Source organism: Apis cerana, linkage group LG13 (assembly GCF_029169275.1).
Source record: "Apis cerana isolate GH-2021 linkage group LG13, AcerK_1.0, whole genome shotgun sequence".
NCBI classification, from domain to species: domain Eukaryota; kingdom Metazoa; phylum Arthropoda; class Insecta; order Hymenoptera; family Apidae; genus Apis; species Apis cerana.
This window is the reverse complement of record NC_083864.1, coordinates 5,404,232-5,419,575: the sequence shown is the minus strand read 5'-3', so window position 1 is coordinate 5,419,575 and position 15,344 is coordinate 5,404,232. Positions and strand designations below refer to the sequence as shown.

The following is a 15,344-nucleotide window of genomic DNA, read 5'->3' as shown; positions in this document are numbered from 1 at the left end:
AAATTCTGGCAAAATTTCTCGTGCCACCTCCTTCCGACTTATTTTCTCCTAATACAAAGTCGAAAAATTGGCAAAAATTAAAATTCTGGCAAAATTTCTGGTGCCACCTCCTTCCGACTTATATTCTCCTAATACAAAGTCGAAAAATTGGCAAAAATTAAAATTCTGGCAAAATTTCTCGTGCCACCTCCTTCCGACTTATTTTCTCCTAATACAAAATCGAAAAATTGGCAAAAATTAAAATTCTGGCAAAATTTCTCGTGCCACCTCCTTCCGATTTATTTTCTCCTAATACAAATTCGAAAAATTGGCAAAAATTAAAATTCTGGCAAAATTTCTCGTGCCACCTCCTCCCAGGTCCAGAATTCTTCAAATTTTCGAAAATTTTTGTAAATAAACATTGCAGAATGTAAATAAACAAACCCCGAATATAAATAAACATTGAAAATGTAAATAAACAAACCAATGTTTGTAAACAAACCGAAATAAACATTGCAGAATGTAAATAAACAAACCCAGAATGTAAATAAACATTGAAAATGTAAATAAACAAACCAATGTTTGTAAACAAAGCGAAAATTTAACTCCCAGGCCCAGAATTCTTTAAGTTTTCGAAAATTTTTGTAAATAAACATTGCAGAATGTAAATAAACAAACCCAGAATGTAAATAAACATTGAAAATGTAAATAAACAAACCAATGTTTGTAAACAAACCGAAATAAACATTGCAAAATGTAAATAAACAAACCCAGAATGTAAATAAACATTGAAAATGTAAATAAACAAACCAATGTTTGTAAACAAACCGAAATTTCAACTCTCAGGCCCAGAATTCTTCAAATTTTCGAAAATTTTTGTAAATAAACATTGCAGAATGTAAATAAACAAACCCAGAATGTAAATAAACATTGAAAATGTAAATAAACAAACCAATGTTTGTAAACAAACCGAAATTTCAACTCTCAGGCCCAGAATTCTTCAAATTTTCGAAAATTTTTGTAAATAAACATTGCAGAATGTAAATAAACAAACCCAGAATGTAAATAAACATTGAAAATGTAAATAAACAAACCAATGTTTGTAAACAAACCGAAATAAACATTGCAGAATGTAAATAAACAAACCCAGAATGTAAATAAACATTGAAAATGTAAATAAACAAACCAATGTTTGTAAACAAACCGAAATTTCAACACCCAGGCCCAGAATTCTTTAAATTTTCGAAAAATTTTTGTAAATAAACATTGCAGAATGTAAATAAACAAACCCAGAATGTAAATAAACATTGAAAATGTAAATAAACAAACCAATGTTTGTAAACAAAGCGAAAATTTAACTCCGAGGCCCAGAATTCTTTAAATTTTCGAAAATTTTTGTAAATAAACATTGCAGAATGTAAATAAACAAACCCAGAATGTAAATAAACATTGAAAATGTAAATAAACAAACCAATGTTTGTAAACAAACCGAAATAAACATTGCAGAATGTAAATAAACAAATCCAGAATGTAAATAAACATTGAAAATGTAAATAAACAAACCAATGTTTGTAAACAAACCGAAATTTTAATTTCAAAGCCCGGAATTTTTAATAATATAATATATTTTTAAGAATTTGACGTTATTTTCCAGAATTACTGATATTTTAATTTTTTCGAGTTCTGTACTTACCTTTTATACTTACCTTTTTTATACTTACCTTTTTGTAGATGTTACATTTCCGAAAAAAACATTTTTTTTATCATTTTACTTAATAGTTACTATTAAATTTAATACTAGCTGTATTATACTTACCTTTTAAATGAAAGTCTTTTTTAAGATAATTTATAGAGATATTTTATTAGGAAAGGGGAAATAAAGGGACAAATGAAAAAAATAGAAAATACGTGTACAATATATATTTATTGAATGTTAATTTACATATAATTAATACATATAATTTTATTACATATTTATAAAACTATAATATTACATATTATATAATTATATTGTAATTATATTAATATTACATTATATAATTTTACAATGTATATCGCATTACATTATATATGTTGAAAAAATTTCGGTTTAAACGTTGTCGTAGGGCTGTTGATGAATGAGTCTGGTTGAGGATAATGTTGACGCTTTATCTTATTCTTGCAGTGGTTGAATTTGTTCTGTTCTCGCGTTGTTTGTTCTGTTCAATTGTGTCGTGACAGCATCTCTGATTGGTAATTTTTGTCTTTTTGGGAAATTAATCAAGGAATTCGTTAATGGTCATGTCCGTTTCGCGTTGCCGAACATTTTTGTTGGGAGAGATGGGGTGATCTATCTGGCCGAAATTTTAAGACCGTTTTCTAGATAAGACCTGCAATCAAAAAAATGATTACAAATTATTTCTGAATTACACTTTAAAATTCCCGGTTTATAATGTATCTGTAAAAAATGAGAAATCTTGGGACATCATTAAAAATTAAAAACTTTTGTTTCAAAATAGCTTTATATGTTCATGTTATAAATCAATCCTCATGTTTCATTAAAGTTCCAAGACTTGGAACACGCAACTGTTGTCTCGCAATAATGTTATTTATTAATTCTACAATATATATTATATGATTAATGTAATATCTTTTACCGAAATCGCTAAAATTTTCTTTTATTTCGAATCTTATCTTGTAATGAGAATATGAATTATATTTCTTGATTATTTTTATTATAAAAAAAAAATGTCAAAATATGTATCTAATAGCTTAAGGAAAATGTTTGAATAAATGTTTGTCTATAATTTTTATTGGATTTTATTCTTGATTTAAAACTTGATATAAACTTAAGTTTGAACATGTGAACTGTACATAATATGTTCGGATTAGACGTGGCAGCAGCTAGTTTATGTGTAAGAAGCTATATGACTCAGATGCCGGCAATACCGTAGGTAACTGCAGCGCAATGGATCATGAAGTATAGACAAGTTTAGATAAGATTATTTTGAGTACGTTAAAGTCTTGATTATTTTCAACGATACGTTGGAGTGTGGTTCAGTGAACGGCTGCTAATATGTCTGGCTTTGATGAAAATCCTTTTGGGGAACCGAATATCAATGATCCATTTTCGGTAAGTATTTATATAGCGGCTAGATCCAAAGAATACATTGTATCTTGTTCAATATTGCATGTAAAATTGCAAATGGAAATAGACGTGTATAATTTAATCATTATTATTATTTTTTTCGATAATTATAAGATTTTCATTATGTCTTGAAATCAATATGTTAATTCCTTAATATTTGTAAATTTTGTGTGAGTTTTTTTGATATATGTGTTTTTATTTATATTAAGAATGATTTTTAAGATTTTTATATTTTACATTGAAAGAGATATGTCAATAAAGGAATTTCTTGTTTCTTTTTCTCTATATATAGATGTCTTCTATAAATATATATTCTTTAAATATAGCATATCTAATTTTGTTTGTGAGATTGATTATAATATAATAGAAATGATTTTTTTTTTAATTAGGATCCTGCAATAAGAAGGGCTGTATCTTCTACTCCAGCTAATAGAGGATTAGAAGATTATAATCCTTTTGCAGAACAAGGTTCACAAGGGACAGCACAAGTCAGAGGTGCTTCAAATCCTCCAATCTATGGAGGTCTTGGAGCAACACAGCAACCAGCTACACTTCAGCCTTCGAACCAAGAACCTCCAGCAACTAACTATGCCCGTACTCCACAACAAACAGTGAATACAGCACTTGGCAGCACAATATCCCCAACTTCAGATGTAAATATATATATATATAACATATTTCATAATATTTTGTATTGGATTTTATGCTCTATTATATTCTTTTTTAACAATTATTATATTTTAGCAAAGATCAGAGTCAGAATGGAAAACAAGAACAGAGGAAGATATGAGGAACACACCATATTATCGTAAGTATAATAAACAAAGAATAGATATATAATATTACTTTATGATATATATATATTATTAAATAACAATTAAAAATACTTAATTATTGTAGCAAAAAGAAACAACTGGCCTCCTTTACCTGATAAGTGCTGCTTTCAACCTTGCTTCTATCAAGATATTGATGTAGAAATTCATACAGACTTTCAAAAGATAGTCAGACAGCTATATCGTTTATGGATGTGTAAGTTGAATGTATTTTAATTAATTTTAATGCATATAGTTACTAAAATATAGTTTCATTGTAACTATATAATATAATTTCCCATATTCATTTTAAATTGCAGTTCATGGTTGTGTTTTAATACTTAATATTATCGGTGGATTCATCTTACTTTTATGTAATGGAGGATTTTCAACATTTGGTCTTGGAATATTATATCTGATATTATTTACACCATTCTCATTTTTATGCTGGTTTAGACCAGCATACAAAGCTTTCAAGTATGTATTGACTAAACATCAATATTTCAAAATTTGTGTAATTATTAAATAATTTTTTTTCTTTTAGAAATGATAGCTCTTTTAACTTCATGGTATTTTTCTTTGTCTTCTTCTTTCAATTAATTGTCACAGCAATTCAAGCTATAGGCATTCCTGGCTCAGGAACTTGGTAATATTTTATTTTTTGAAACATAAATTTATATATATACAATCATATTTTAATTCTTTTACTTTTCTGTAATTACAGCGGCATTATAGTTGCTTTCACGATGTTTGATAACACAGCTAAAGGAATATTTGTTGGGTTTTTATTACTCCTCATTGCCCTTTGTTTTGTTCTTGCTGCGTTCGGTGATCTGTTATTATTAACCAAGGTATAATGTAAAATTTTTGTAATTTTTAAAAATAATTTTTATAAATAATGAGCAATCAAAATATACATATATATATATATACATATATGTGTGTTATAGATTCATCGCATATATCGCTCGTCGGATGCAAGCGTTTCGAAAGCACAACAAGAATTCGCGACGACTTTCTTACGCAATGAACATGTACAAAATGCAGCAAGTAATGTTGCTGCCAATGCTGTACGCGCCCAAATGGCTAACGCTGCTAATCAACCACGCTATTAAAGTGATTCCATCACAATCCAGGATTTATTCTTCAGGTATTCTGACGTTTTACCGCTCAGTAAATCGCTGATAGATCATGTTAGTTTCAGTGCATCTAATGTGCATAATGGAACTCGAAATTATAATGTTCCATAGAAAATTCTATTCTTACATTGAAAAAAATTATAGTATTCTACTCACGCATAGAAGTGACTTTTTCTCTTGGTGCATTTAAAGTTGTATTCGTGATTTTTATGAGAAAAAATTATTATCATTTTTCAACAAATTTATTATTCACGAATTTACTTCTAACAGATGTTTAACGATTTATTGTTATCTATTTCCTTTTCTTGTAACAGTATTTTAAATCTGATTAACACACAGTATTGTGTACGTATGTGTCTTTGTATTATCTAACATACAGCGTGTACATCATTTTTCGTTTGTATTAATTAAAAATGAATCACAAAATAATTTACCACATAATAGAGAAACAAACTATCAATAATCATATCACTAATTCTTATATTATTGCTTCTATATTATACATCAATATATTTGCTAGCTTTTATATTTTAGTGGCATCCTTATTCATGATGTTGTAATCATGTATGGCTTTATATAAACGGAAAATATTCGGTTTTGTTAAAAATCAAAATAACTTAATAACACGTAGAAATATTGTGTCCACGAGTTTAATTTTTTATTATTTTATAAAATGTTAATTTAATTATTAATTGTATGCAAATCGGGCATTTTTTTGCCTATCTTAATAACGTCCTATACATTCCTTACAACGTGTAATATATGGCCTTTCTTTATTAAATACTTGTTACTTAGGTCCTTAAAATATTCTATCACTTTGTAAAGTTTAAACTATATATACATATAAATATATATACATATATATATATATATATATATATACATACACATACATGTATATATATACATGTATATATATATATACATACACATAAGGAATATTTTGCAAAGAAAACAAAACAGATTACTTTACGTATGTTTAATTATTTATTAATTATCGATAAATTATTTATAGAGTACGAAAATTGGGTTATATCGTTGCTGTTACTTTATTGGGTGTATCTGAATGTCTCAATGAACTGGAAACTTTATATCAAGTAAAATGTTCGGGAATATAGGAAAAAGAGAGGTCGAAGGATCTTTGTTATTTATTGAGACTTCAATAAAACAGATTCTGCCCTATAAATATATTTTTACATATATGACGATGTTTAAATTGATTGCAATGATTATTACACAATCTTTATTATATAGCAATGAATAATAGATTACTTCGTTTTGTATAAAAAATGAAAAATAAGACAGAAATGTTGTTTAAATTTTATAAATATTCGCTGATACATTTGTACTTATGTAAGCAGCAAAGATAAAAGTGACAAATAAAAATTTAATTTACTCAAAAAAAAAAAAAAAAAAAAATCTTTCGCTCCAATAATTAGAATAAGAAACTTCTTCAGAAATTGAAATATTTATAACAAATTTTCCAAATTCTCTAAACCAATAGTCCTCAATAGTATTTTACCTAAAATTTCAAAATTATTATCCATTGATCTTTATCCGAGATTAAATATTATTTTTTTTTTTTTTTTTTAACTTTAACTTTAACTTTAATAAAATTTTACTTAATTACAAAAACAAAGAACGACAAAATAATATAAAACGTACCTTCAGATTTATATGTTGCAATCGGATCTACTGGAAATGAACAACCAAGATTAATCTCGGATGTAGATCCAGTTCCAATTAATTTTGCCACAAATATAACATCCATGATTTCTATATCCGATCTGTACATCAATCTAGCGTGTCCTTCGGCTAATCTAAAGAAAATTTCTATGCTAAATATTTTAAAAATATCTTTATATATTTTGTATTTTTTTTTACCGAATAAGACTGTCCAAAAGTCGAACTGTTGTTCTCTCTTCTCTCCTATTTGGATGACATCTGTGATAAAGATATGTCGCTCGAAGTATCATTTCCGCTTCCTTCGTTAATTTTGGTTGCAGGGAATGCACATATGCTAAATATTCTCGCAAAGTATCCTCTTTCCACAAGCTTTCGCTTTTTAAAAGTTCCATATGATTTTTCGAGTCTCTAAAATTAAAAATTATTTCAATTGAGCAATTTAAAATGTTACGAATTATCAATAACCGATTGTTGATTTTTATTACGTCTGAGCATTGTTCTCTTTAGTCTCGTAAGCAGCCTTTAAAATATGTTCCGAAGTCAGCCTATCCCACTCTGAATTCCTATTGTCCTTTAAAAGCAGGATTAAATCGAAACGAGATAAAAGAGGATCCCCTAAATTTGTTTCCCATTCTTCATCATCGGTAAATTGGCCACCGGATGGATTAATAGCTGCAACCACTGAACACCTCGAGTTTAACGTGCTAACTAATCCAGCCTTGGCGATTGATATTGTTTGTTGTTCCATAGCCTCGTGAACGGATGTTCTGTCCTGTGAGCTCATGGTTGTGAATTCATCCACGCAACAGACGCCTCCATCTGCTAATACAAGGGCCCCAGCTTCTAGATGCCATCCTTCTGAGTCCTAACGTGCATGTATATGAAGAAAATTATATAGATATTAATCATTAAGGACAGAAGATAGTATGAGTCTATTTACTCTAACAGCGGTTGCAGTGAGTCCAGCTGCAGTCGATCCTACACCGGTCGTAAGAACCGATCTTATAGCCAAACGAGATGCTGCACGAAGCAATTGGGATTTACCAGTTCCAGGATCGCCGACCAAAAGAAGATGAGGTTCTCCGCGCACACGTGTTCCTTTTTTTATTTATAATGATATAATTGTATTTTATATAAAGAATAAAAAGAATGATAATAAAGGGAATAATTACCACTTTCGTTACATTTTGGTACGCCACCGGCTAAAACGACAGCCAATGCTAATTTTGCAGTATACATTCCATAAAGCTTAAAATAATTTGTATATAAATCATTGCATTTTTTATTATTAACTTATGTCGGTATTTTCTTTTATAATTATGTACAATAAATCTATACCTTTGGGCAAAGAGATGCAAGAATATTGTCTCTACCAAGTAAAGGATTATCGCTATATTTTTCCCAATAATTTCTAAAAACATCTCTCATTTCTTGAGAAGAAGACATGTCGGATATTTTACGTCGTACTGTAATGCTATTGCCTAACATCATGGTTGTCGCTTCTAAACGTTCACCAACTTCTAAAGGATCCCAAATTCTTATCACAATACCACTAAAGATATATCACACAAGATTATAATTAGAAAAGATAGTTTATATAAAGGAGATAATTATTAATACCTAATCTCAACATGATCTCCTGGTCTACATTTATCAACTAAATCATCCAATAGAATAATCCTAAGTTCCTCAGTCAAGGATTTGTTTGTATCTATTTTACACTTTTCCTAAAAAAAAAAAAAAAAGAAAAAATACTGAAAAATTAATGAGGTATTAACAAGTGAAAAATAAATATCGAATTAAATTGACAATATACTTGTATTCCTATTTCCTGGCAATCTGAAGAATCTTCCAAATCAAAATCAGTTAAAACTTTAAGTTTTGTAGCATGACACTCTTCACAATCTGTAATATCTGCAAAATTTTGTCTCTCCCATTCATACTAAAAATAGATATCGTATAAATTATCTGCTAAATATAAATTACAAAATGTTTGTAACGTGTTCAACTAACTTTAGCCAAAGTAATATGTTTGCATTTTCTACAATAATGTCTCTGAACAGATTTTAATACTTTTGGTTGAGAGATCCTAACAATAATGCCACTCGTTGAAACAAGCTGTCCAATTTGCCCTTGATCTAATGTAACTGGCACAGCAGTAACTCTAATACGTACCTATCTCAAGTATATTTTAGAAACCCAATTACAAAAATACTATAAAATAGTATAAAAATACTATAAATTTTAATAACAAAACGAGATCTCGGTATCACCTTCTTTTTAACAATTTGTTTCGGTTTTGCTATTTCTTCCTGAGCTTTTATCGCTGCTTCGTCGCACAATGGTAAATAATATCTAGGATATTGCAAAATTTTTTGTGCAACGTCGGCATCATCCTCGAACAATGATACGAAACTGTAAAACAAAATTCTTCGTACAATATTTCGTATTAAACGAAAAAAATGGAAATGAAAAATACTCACTTAACATAAATCGAATAATAACAATTGATATCAATATTATCCAAAACTTCTTCCAATTCTATTTGATGGTTTTTCAATAGATACTCTTTCAACATTTTAAGTGCTTATTTGCGGAGCGCAAGAATTGAGGTTATAGGTACATCCACTATTCACGCTGTCGCACGTGCTACTGACTTCCCGCCTAAACTGTCAAAGTCACGTGCTCCCCCACTCGACACATGTTTTCATTTAGTTTTTAATGGCTACTGTTCGACCATGATAATCATAGTTATCGTACGACATTTATAATTATTTATTAATTTATATCAAGATACTAAAATAATACTAATTACATTTTATTTAATCAATTATATTTTTTTCCAGATAAAACATCAAAATGGAATCACTGAGGGACCTTACAACATAATACATTTAGATATAAATAAATGTTTGTGTTAAATAAAACTATAAGTAAATAAAAAATATGTAAAAATATGTACAAAATAATATGTAAAAAATGAATCTTTATAAAAAAATTTTATTCGTTATCATTTCATCTTAACATGCTAGAAGACAGAAGCAATATCCATTATTCTATGAAATATATATATATAAAATTTAAATTGTCCTCCGAGGGAATATTTAACGAAATTGCTGATGTAGCGTTGATGTAGTTGTGATCTAAACGACTGAAATTTAACGTTCAATGAATTCCTTTACCGTTAGCGTCGATTTAATAAAAGAGCCATATCGATTACTTGTCGTGAAACCGCATTGACAGTTCATCCATTAATCGATTTTCGCGTCTTCCTATCCATCTCGTAATTCTGTTCTCGTGGTTTCGCGCGGAACCCTGCGGTAAAACTTGTCCCGCAACAGTGAAAACCTTTTCGGTGTCTACTTTTCATCGAAAAAAATCCTCGACGTTCCATTAATCGCGCGTTTAAAACAGAAGTGCCTCTAAATAAAGCGTGCTTCCATAAAAGCGAAAAAACGTCCTCTCTTCCTTCGAATAAAATAATACACGCATATGCCATCTCGTTTCTTTCCTCCAATCCCTAATCCCTCCCTATTCCAAAATCTAGATACGAAATCTAGATACGAATTCTATTCGAGCGGAATAGAACTTCAAATAATTTTAATCACACAAGTTCCATTCCCCGAGCACGAGCTGTTTTATCTGAAATGTAGGAATCGTTCGTTCATATTTCAAACGGTGGAGCAAGCAGGTTAAACACACGACGCCTGGTATCGGTATTACGATATCATTAGTAACGATTCCCTTTACGACCTCTTCCTAAGTTATAAATTACTCGTTGGATTCGCAGTAGCCGGGGGTGTACGAATCGATGTAATTAGCGTGGTCGTATGCGTGGCGAATATATATATATATGCGTTCCCGCACATTTCTACGTGTAATTGCCCGGTGCACGATCAAAACTTGCCTCGTCTCGAAATAGAATAACTCCCGCGGAACCTTCGAACCAACCCCCTAACAACTTGTATTCGCCTTGAGAAACGCGTGCACCATTGCCATGAATCTTTTTGATTCACTGTTACCGTACTTGAACCTTAATCCCTGTTAACGTTTTCGAAATATCGCGAGATTTTCGAGGGGAGGATGTAAAGTGGAGGAGGAAATAGCTTGTCCTTCGAAAAACAAATATGTCCGTCCGTTATTTAACATTGAATTTAAGTTCAATAATTTCTTTTTTTTCTTTTCTTTTTTTTCCAAAACTTGTCCGGCCTCCAGTTATATAGAGTATACTGAATTTTTCTCGCTGTGAAAACGTGTTCGCGAGACGCAAAAATTTCTCTTGTCAATAGCTCGGACAAGTGTAAATTGTCGACGTCAGAATCGCGTATGTGCGGCGCATTTCCTGCGAGGCGCGATTCTATGTAAGTTGTCACTGGCAGGCGAGCCATAGAAGGTTTCCAGGTGAAATTACTACAAATTGTGTATGGTGTTGGTCGCGGTGAAAAAACATCTCACTCGAAACGATCGTATCGATTTGATTTTTTCTTTTTTTTCTTTTTTTTTTTCCCTCCTCACAACAACACAAAAAATAAGGAGAGCGAAAGACACGAAATGACAAAAGGCAGAATCATCGCAGAATGGAAAAAATAGACGATTCGTGGGATCGTGATTAATTAAAAGAGAGGGAGGGACGCGGTTTACACCACTGTCATCATTTATGCTGTCACGCAATATTTTTCATTTTATGGCGTATGTAGTAATTAAAGCGAAGCTGCGAGTATCACGCGCACTTTGCGGGAATTCTGTCGCTCGTTTAACAAGAGTACGTTTTAGTATTTAAGCGCAATGAACGTGCACGGAATGAGCTGCTAATTATTCAGAAACCTCTTAAATTCGAACCTGCCGGAACATGTAAATTCATAATCGCGTGTATAACTTTGGAAATAAACGGTGCGCGGCACGTTTTGCGTCGCCGGGAATAATTCAAAGAGACTATGTTCCCCGTGAAGCTTGATCTTTAATCAGGAAAATTTCGTTGAATTTATCCGAGAGCTTCACGTTTCATAGCAACACGCTTTTCGTTAAATCAGTAAATGATGTATAATCTTCGTCGAGGATTACTTTGAAATATGTTTGAATAACGAGGCTTAATATTCAAAACCTTCCGATTAACTAAATTTACATATCACAAAAGGGAATTTAAAATGTATTAATTATTCAATTTTAACCCGCCCATTGTCGCCCATTAATCATTGTAATTTGATTTTTCAATTCATCGAAACACGAACAACTTTCTCCCGTGTAATTTCACGGTGGCGCCCATTACAAGGGAAATAAAAAGTAGGAGAGGAGAAGTGCGAGAAGCAAGAAAGCGTAGTCGCGTAAGAGCGGGACATTCGAGAAAAAGAGGGGGACGAAGGGAGGTCGAACGATCTTGTCCGCCAAGGATTCCACGTCGTACGAGGTCCTATGGTTTAATAATACATCCTAGGGCCGTTAATCACCCAGGGTGAAATATAATTTAATACCTGAGCGAGCGAGGTCCGACCACTAAAAATGACGAACGGGCAGGAAACACGCGGCTAACTCAACCATCCACAAGTCCCTTCAGCGCGGCGTTATAATCACCCTATATTGGTGGATGTGCAATAACGAATAAAGGGTTGGGTATTCCTGAACGGGTCTCTTTCGGTGTGACGGTGTTCTTCCTGAAAGGTGTACGAGTTGGCTGTGCATTACATTCGTCCATTACACCCTGCTCAATAGCTCCAATTCGTTGGATTCCTTCGCACATAAAAGGCTACCCACACACCACCCCGTTTTTCTCTTCATCCTCTTTTTCTTTCCTCTCCTCTTCCTCACCGCCACTATATATCATTCTCTCACCTCCATCCTTCGTTCTTCCACACCTTTTACAACTCTAGGTGATACACGAGTTCCATACGTCGAATCAGTATCGATTGCGTTGATCTAACTACCAGTTTGATCGACGAAGTCGGAAAGGATCGTCCTCCCTTTTCTTTTTTTCTTTTTTTTTTTTTTATTAGCCGAAGGATCGCATCGACGAACCTCGTCATTGTCCTTCCGTTCCTGTTTCTTTCTCCCTTTCTACCTCGTCCAACCGTGGAAATCGGGTTAATGCCCACGACAATGACCACGATTTCGTCCAATGAAAGCGTTCACGGCCGATTTTCCTTCCGGCGCGGAGGAGCGCTTTTTATCGATACTGACCGTCCGAATTGGCGAACTGGCAATTGCGGGGAGGGGGTGGTTTCGGTGTAATGGAACATTTCATGTACAAGGTGTTCACCATCGTTCCGGAATTCTCGTTTCTCAATTCTTGTAACGAGTTCTTTTTATCGAATCGACCGAGTCGTTTATCGTACAATATCGTGCATTTAATTTTATCGATACATTGTTAAATATTGTTTTTTTTACTTTAATTATTTAATTCGTGCTTAGAGTATGAGAATGAATAAATGAAACGAAGATTCGAAAATCTTTTTCATTTCTATCAATCTTTAAAATATTACCCTATCCTCCTTGTCCAATATAATGGAACATTTTTGAAAGAGGGTGGCAAGCTGACTCGTTCTATTTCTTTTTAGCAATAAATAAAGATATTAGTGTAATCACGAACGAATCACTCGACGCGGACTTCCCTTCTTCCAGACTTCCCCAGGTTTCTACATAAATTGCCGAAATATCCGTAGAAGCTGTCGAACGTGAGCCACCGCATAGCAGGGGTTCCTTAGACGAGGTAATAAAGATATAAGGTAGCGTTTTATAGGCTGACGCTATAGTTAGGTTGGAAAGCGTTTGGTAAATGCTATTAGCGATGGCTACGAATAACGCTCGAACAGATTTAATCGAAATTTGAAATGTTCCCCACTCGTCTTTCCAATTTTAAAACTCATCACTCATTTCTAATAAACAAACGAAATCGATTCCAATCTCATCTCGCTACATCTCGAAAACGTTTCGAAAGTTATCCTCTATTTTAGATCCCCGAGCTCTCGATGTTTTCGAGGGACGACACGAGGTCGGCCCATAAATCATTTTTTGATTTCGTAACAACGATATTATCCCCGCTCGATTTCGTTCTCGCGGGGAATACTCGTTTCTTTCCCTCCCCTCCAACTATATCTCAATTTATGAGAACAAGCCGTTGTTAGCGCAACATTCATTCTGGGAAGAAAGTTGATTTATGCGAACGCTCTAATGCTCATCTCTGCGTGGTCAAAACGGCTTAATTCCAATGAAATATTGATACACAAGGGGAATCCTTATTTGGATTTCCTTCTCGTATACCTAACGACATTGATCAAATTTTGACGAGCTATTAACGAAACAAATTCTCCAAAGAGATTACTTCTACTAAGACAAACGTGTGACGAAGGGAGCCGATGTCGATGGCTTTCGAGAAAGAAAAGAGGAAAAAAATACGTTAAAGGCGATCGGTATCCTCGTTCACAGTTTTAAGATGGAAAGACACGCGATGACCAACGTAACGCCGCCAACCGTGTTGAGGATGTAAATATAGAAGAACTTCATTTTCATCCATCTTGCTTTGTCCCTGTCACGGAGGGGGCGCGTAGATTCAGCCCGGCATGAAAAATAGACGTTCACCTTTAACGGTACATAATGCTTCGAAACGATGAACAATATTTCCTGCCACGCGGCATCGTTAGAATGAGAATAAATTTTCATTTTGAGCACGACGAACGACACGGTATATATTAAACCGATCCCCCTCTCTTTAAATTTCCCTTCGAAAACTTGAGCAATATATTTTAGAAACCCAAAGATCCTCTTACAGGGATCTATCCCTGAGTTCTTTGCTGTACATTTGTCGGCCGAGATAATAATTCAATCGTTCATCTTTCGTTATTAATGCGTATGCCAATTTCTCTCCCTTGAGCCGGTCGATTTATCGGTTTGCCAGTCCATCAATTTTAGAATAATTCCGAAAGAAGGAGTTAGAATAGAACGAATCATCGCGCTTTCATCGGAAATATAACTCTCCTCCAACAAGCTTCAATTATGGAATTCTATTAACGTCCATTGTATTTTCCACCTCTTATCTGAATAAAACCATCTCCAAAAGTGATGTCTTCGATTCGACGTCCCTCGATAGGTCTCGCTTACTTACCCCTCGCAAAACCCCCTCCCCCAAACTTCCTATCCGCGATGTTTCGCGTCAGCTAAAAAATCTAGGCCGATTGGTTGCCCGCTGAAACCGGGATATAAAGCTCCCGGGAGCGCGACGCGGCCGTTTAAAAATTGAACAAGCCAACCATCGAGCGGATTTTGCACCCCATAAATTATCCCGCGAGGGTCGAGCGATTCTTCTCGCGAAGCGGCCGACTCCAGGCGACGCGTTTGCTCGTGAATTATGACTATGCAGTGACTCTGCAACACGTTGCTGATCGGCGTATCGCTTTGTGATATCCACCTCCAAGTCGTCCTCCAATCCATTCTATCTACGCTTCATTCGATATTATTTTGTACTTTTGACATCGGCCGAACAAAGAGATCGAACGTGAGCCTCGGAGAGGAGGCTGATCCCCGGGGAGCAGGGTCGTTGATCGTTAAACGGATCGATATTTACGTTACATAATGAGCAATTCTTTGTTGTTGGTCTTCGAGGACGATTGAGAG

The 15,344-nt window shown here is 33.3% G+C and overlaps 2 protein-coding genes across 9 annotated transcripts; one reads left to right on the top strand and one right to left on the bottom strand.

The window, feature by feature from the left end:
* Nucleotides 1-1,886: 1,886 nt before the first annotated feature.
* LOC108000166 (DNA helicase MCM9-like) lies at nucleotides 1,887-9,591 on the bottom strand. 4 transcript variants are annotated; one of them, XM_062083763.1, is made up of 12 exons: nucleotides 9,227-9,591; nucleotides 9,017-9,158; nucleotides 8,757-8,918; nucleotides 8,560-8,685; nucleotides 8,364-8,470; nucleotides 8,082-8,295; nucleotides 7,916-7,991; nucleotides 7,684-7,841; nucleotides 7,229-7,608; nucleotides 6,942-7,151; nucleotides 6,723-6,877; nucleotides 1,887-2,348 (listed from the first exon to the last, which is right to left on the bottom strand). In XM_062083763.1, exons 1-12 carry the CDS (start codon nucleotides 9,319-9,321, stop codon nucleotides 2,338-2,340), a joined length of 1,836 nt encoding a protein of 611 aa, XP_061939747.1. In that variant the 5' UTR covers nucleotides 9,322-9,591; the 3' UTR covers nucleotides 1,887-2,337. The 4 variants fall into 4 exon arrangements, with proteins under 4 accessions (XP_061939747.1, XP_061939746.1, XP_061939744.1 ...); XM_062083762.1 differs by having other exon boundaries at nucleotides 2,057-2,348; nucleotides 6,723-6,895; XM_062083760.1 differs by lacking the exon at nucleotides 1,887-2,348 and adding an exon at nucleotides 5,353-6,579 and having other exon boundaries at nucleotides 6,723-6,895.
* Nucleotides 2,843-9,698, top strand: LOC108000204 (secretory carrier-associated membrane protein 5B). 5 transcript variants are annotated; one of them, XR_001766475.3, is made up of 10 exons: nucleotides 2,893-3,091; nucleotides 3,496-3,759; nucleotides 3,851-3,914; nucleotides 4,007-4,135; nucleotides 4,239-4,395; nucleotides 4,463-4,564; nucleotides 4,643-4,769; nucleotides 4,869-5,068; nucleotides 7,494-7,619; nucleotides 7,692-7,908. XR_001766475.3 is itself a non-coding variant. In XM_062083777.1 (9 exons), exons 1-8 carry the CDS (start codon nucleotides 3,035-3,037, stop codon nucleotides 5,031-5,033), a joined length of 1,065 nt encoding a protein of 354 aa, XP_061939761.1. In that variant the 5' UTR covers nucleotides 2,843-3,034; the 3' UTR covers nucleotides 5,034-5,068; nucleotides 6,073-6,392. The 5 variants fall into 5 exon arrangements, 4 of the variants coding, with proteins under 4 accessions (XP_061939761.1, XP_061939760.1, XP_016915920.1 ...); XM_062083777.1 differs by lacking the exons at nucleotides 7,494-7,619; nucleotides 7,692-7,908 and adding an exon at nucleotides 6,073-6,392 and having other exon boundaries at nucleotides 2,843-3,091; XM_062083776.1 differs by having other exon boundaries at nucleotides 2,889-3,091; nucleotides 7,494-7,908.
* Nucleotides 9,699-15,344: the final 5,646 nt, after the last annotated feature.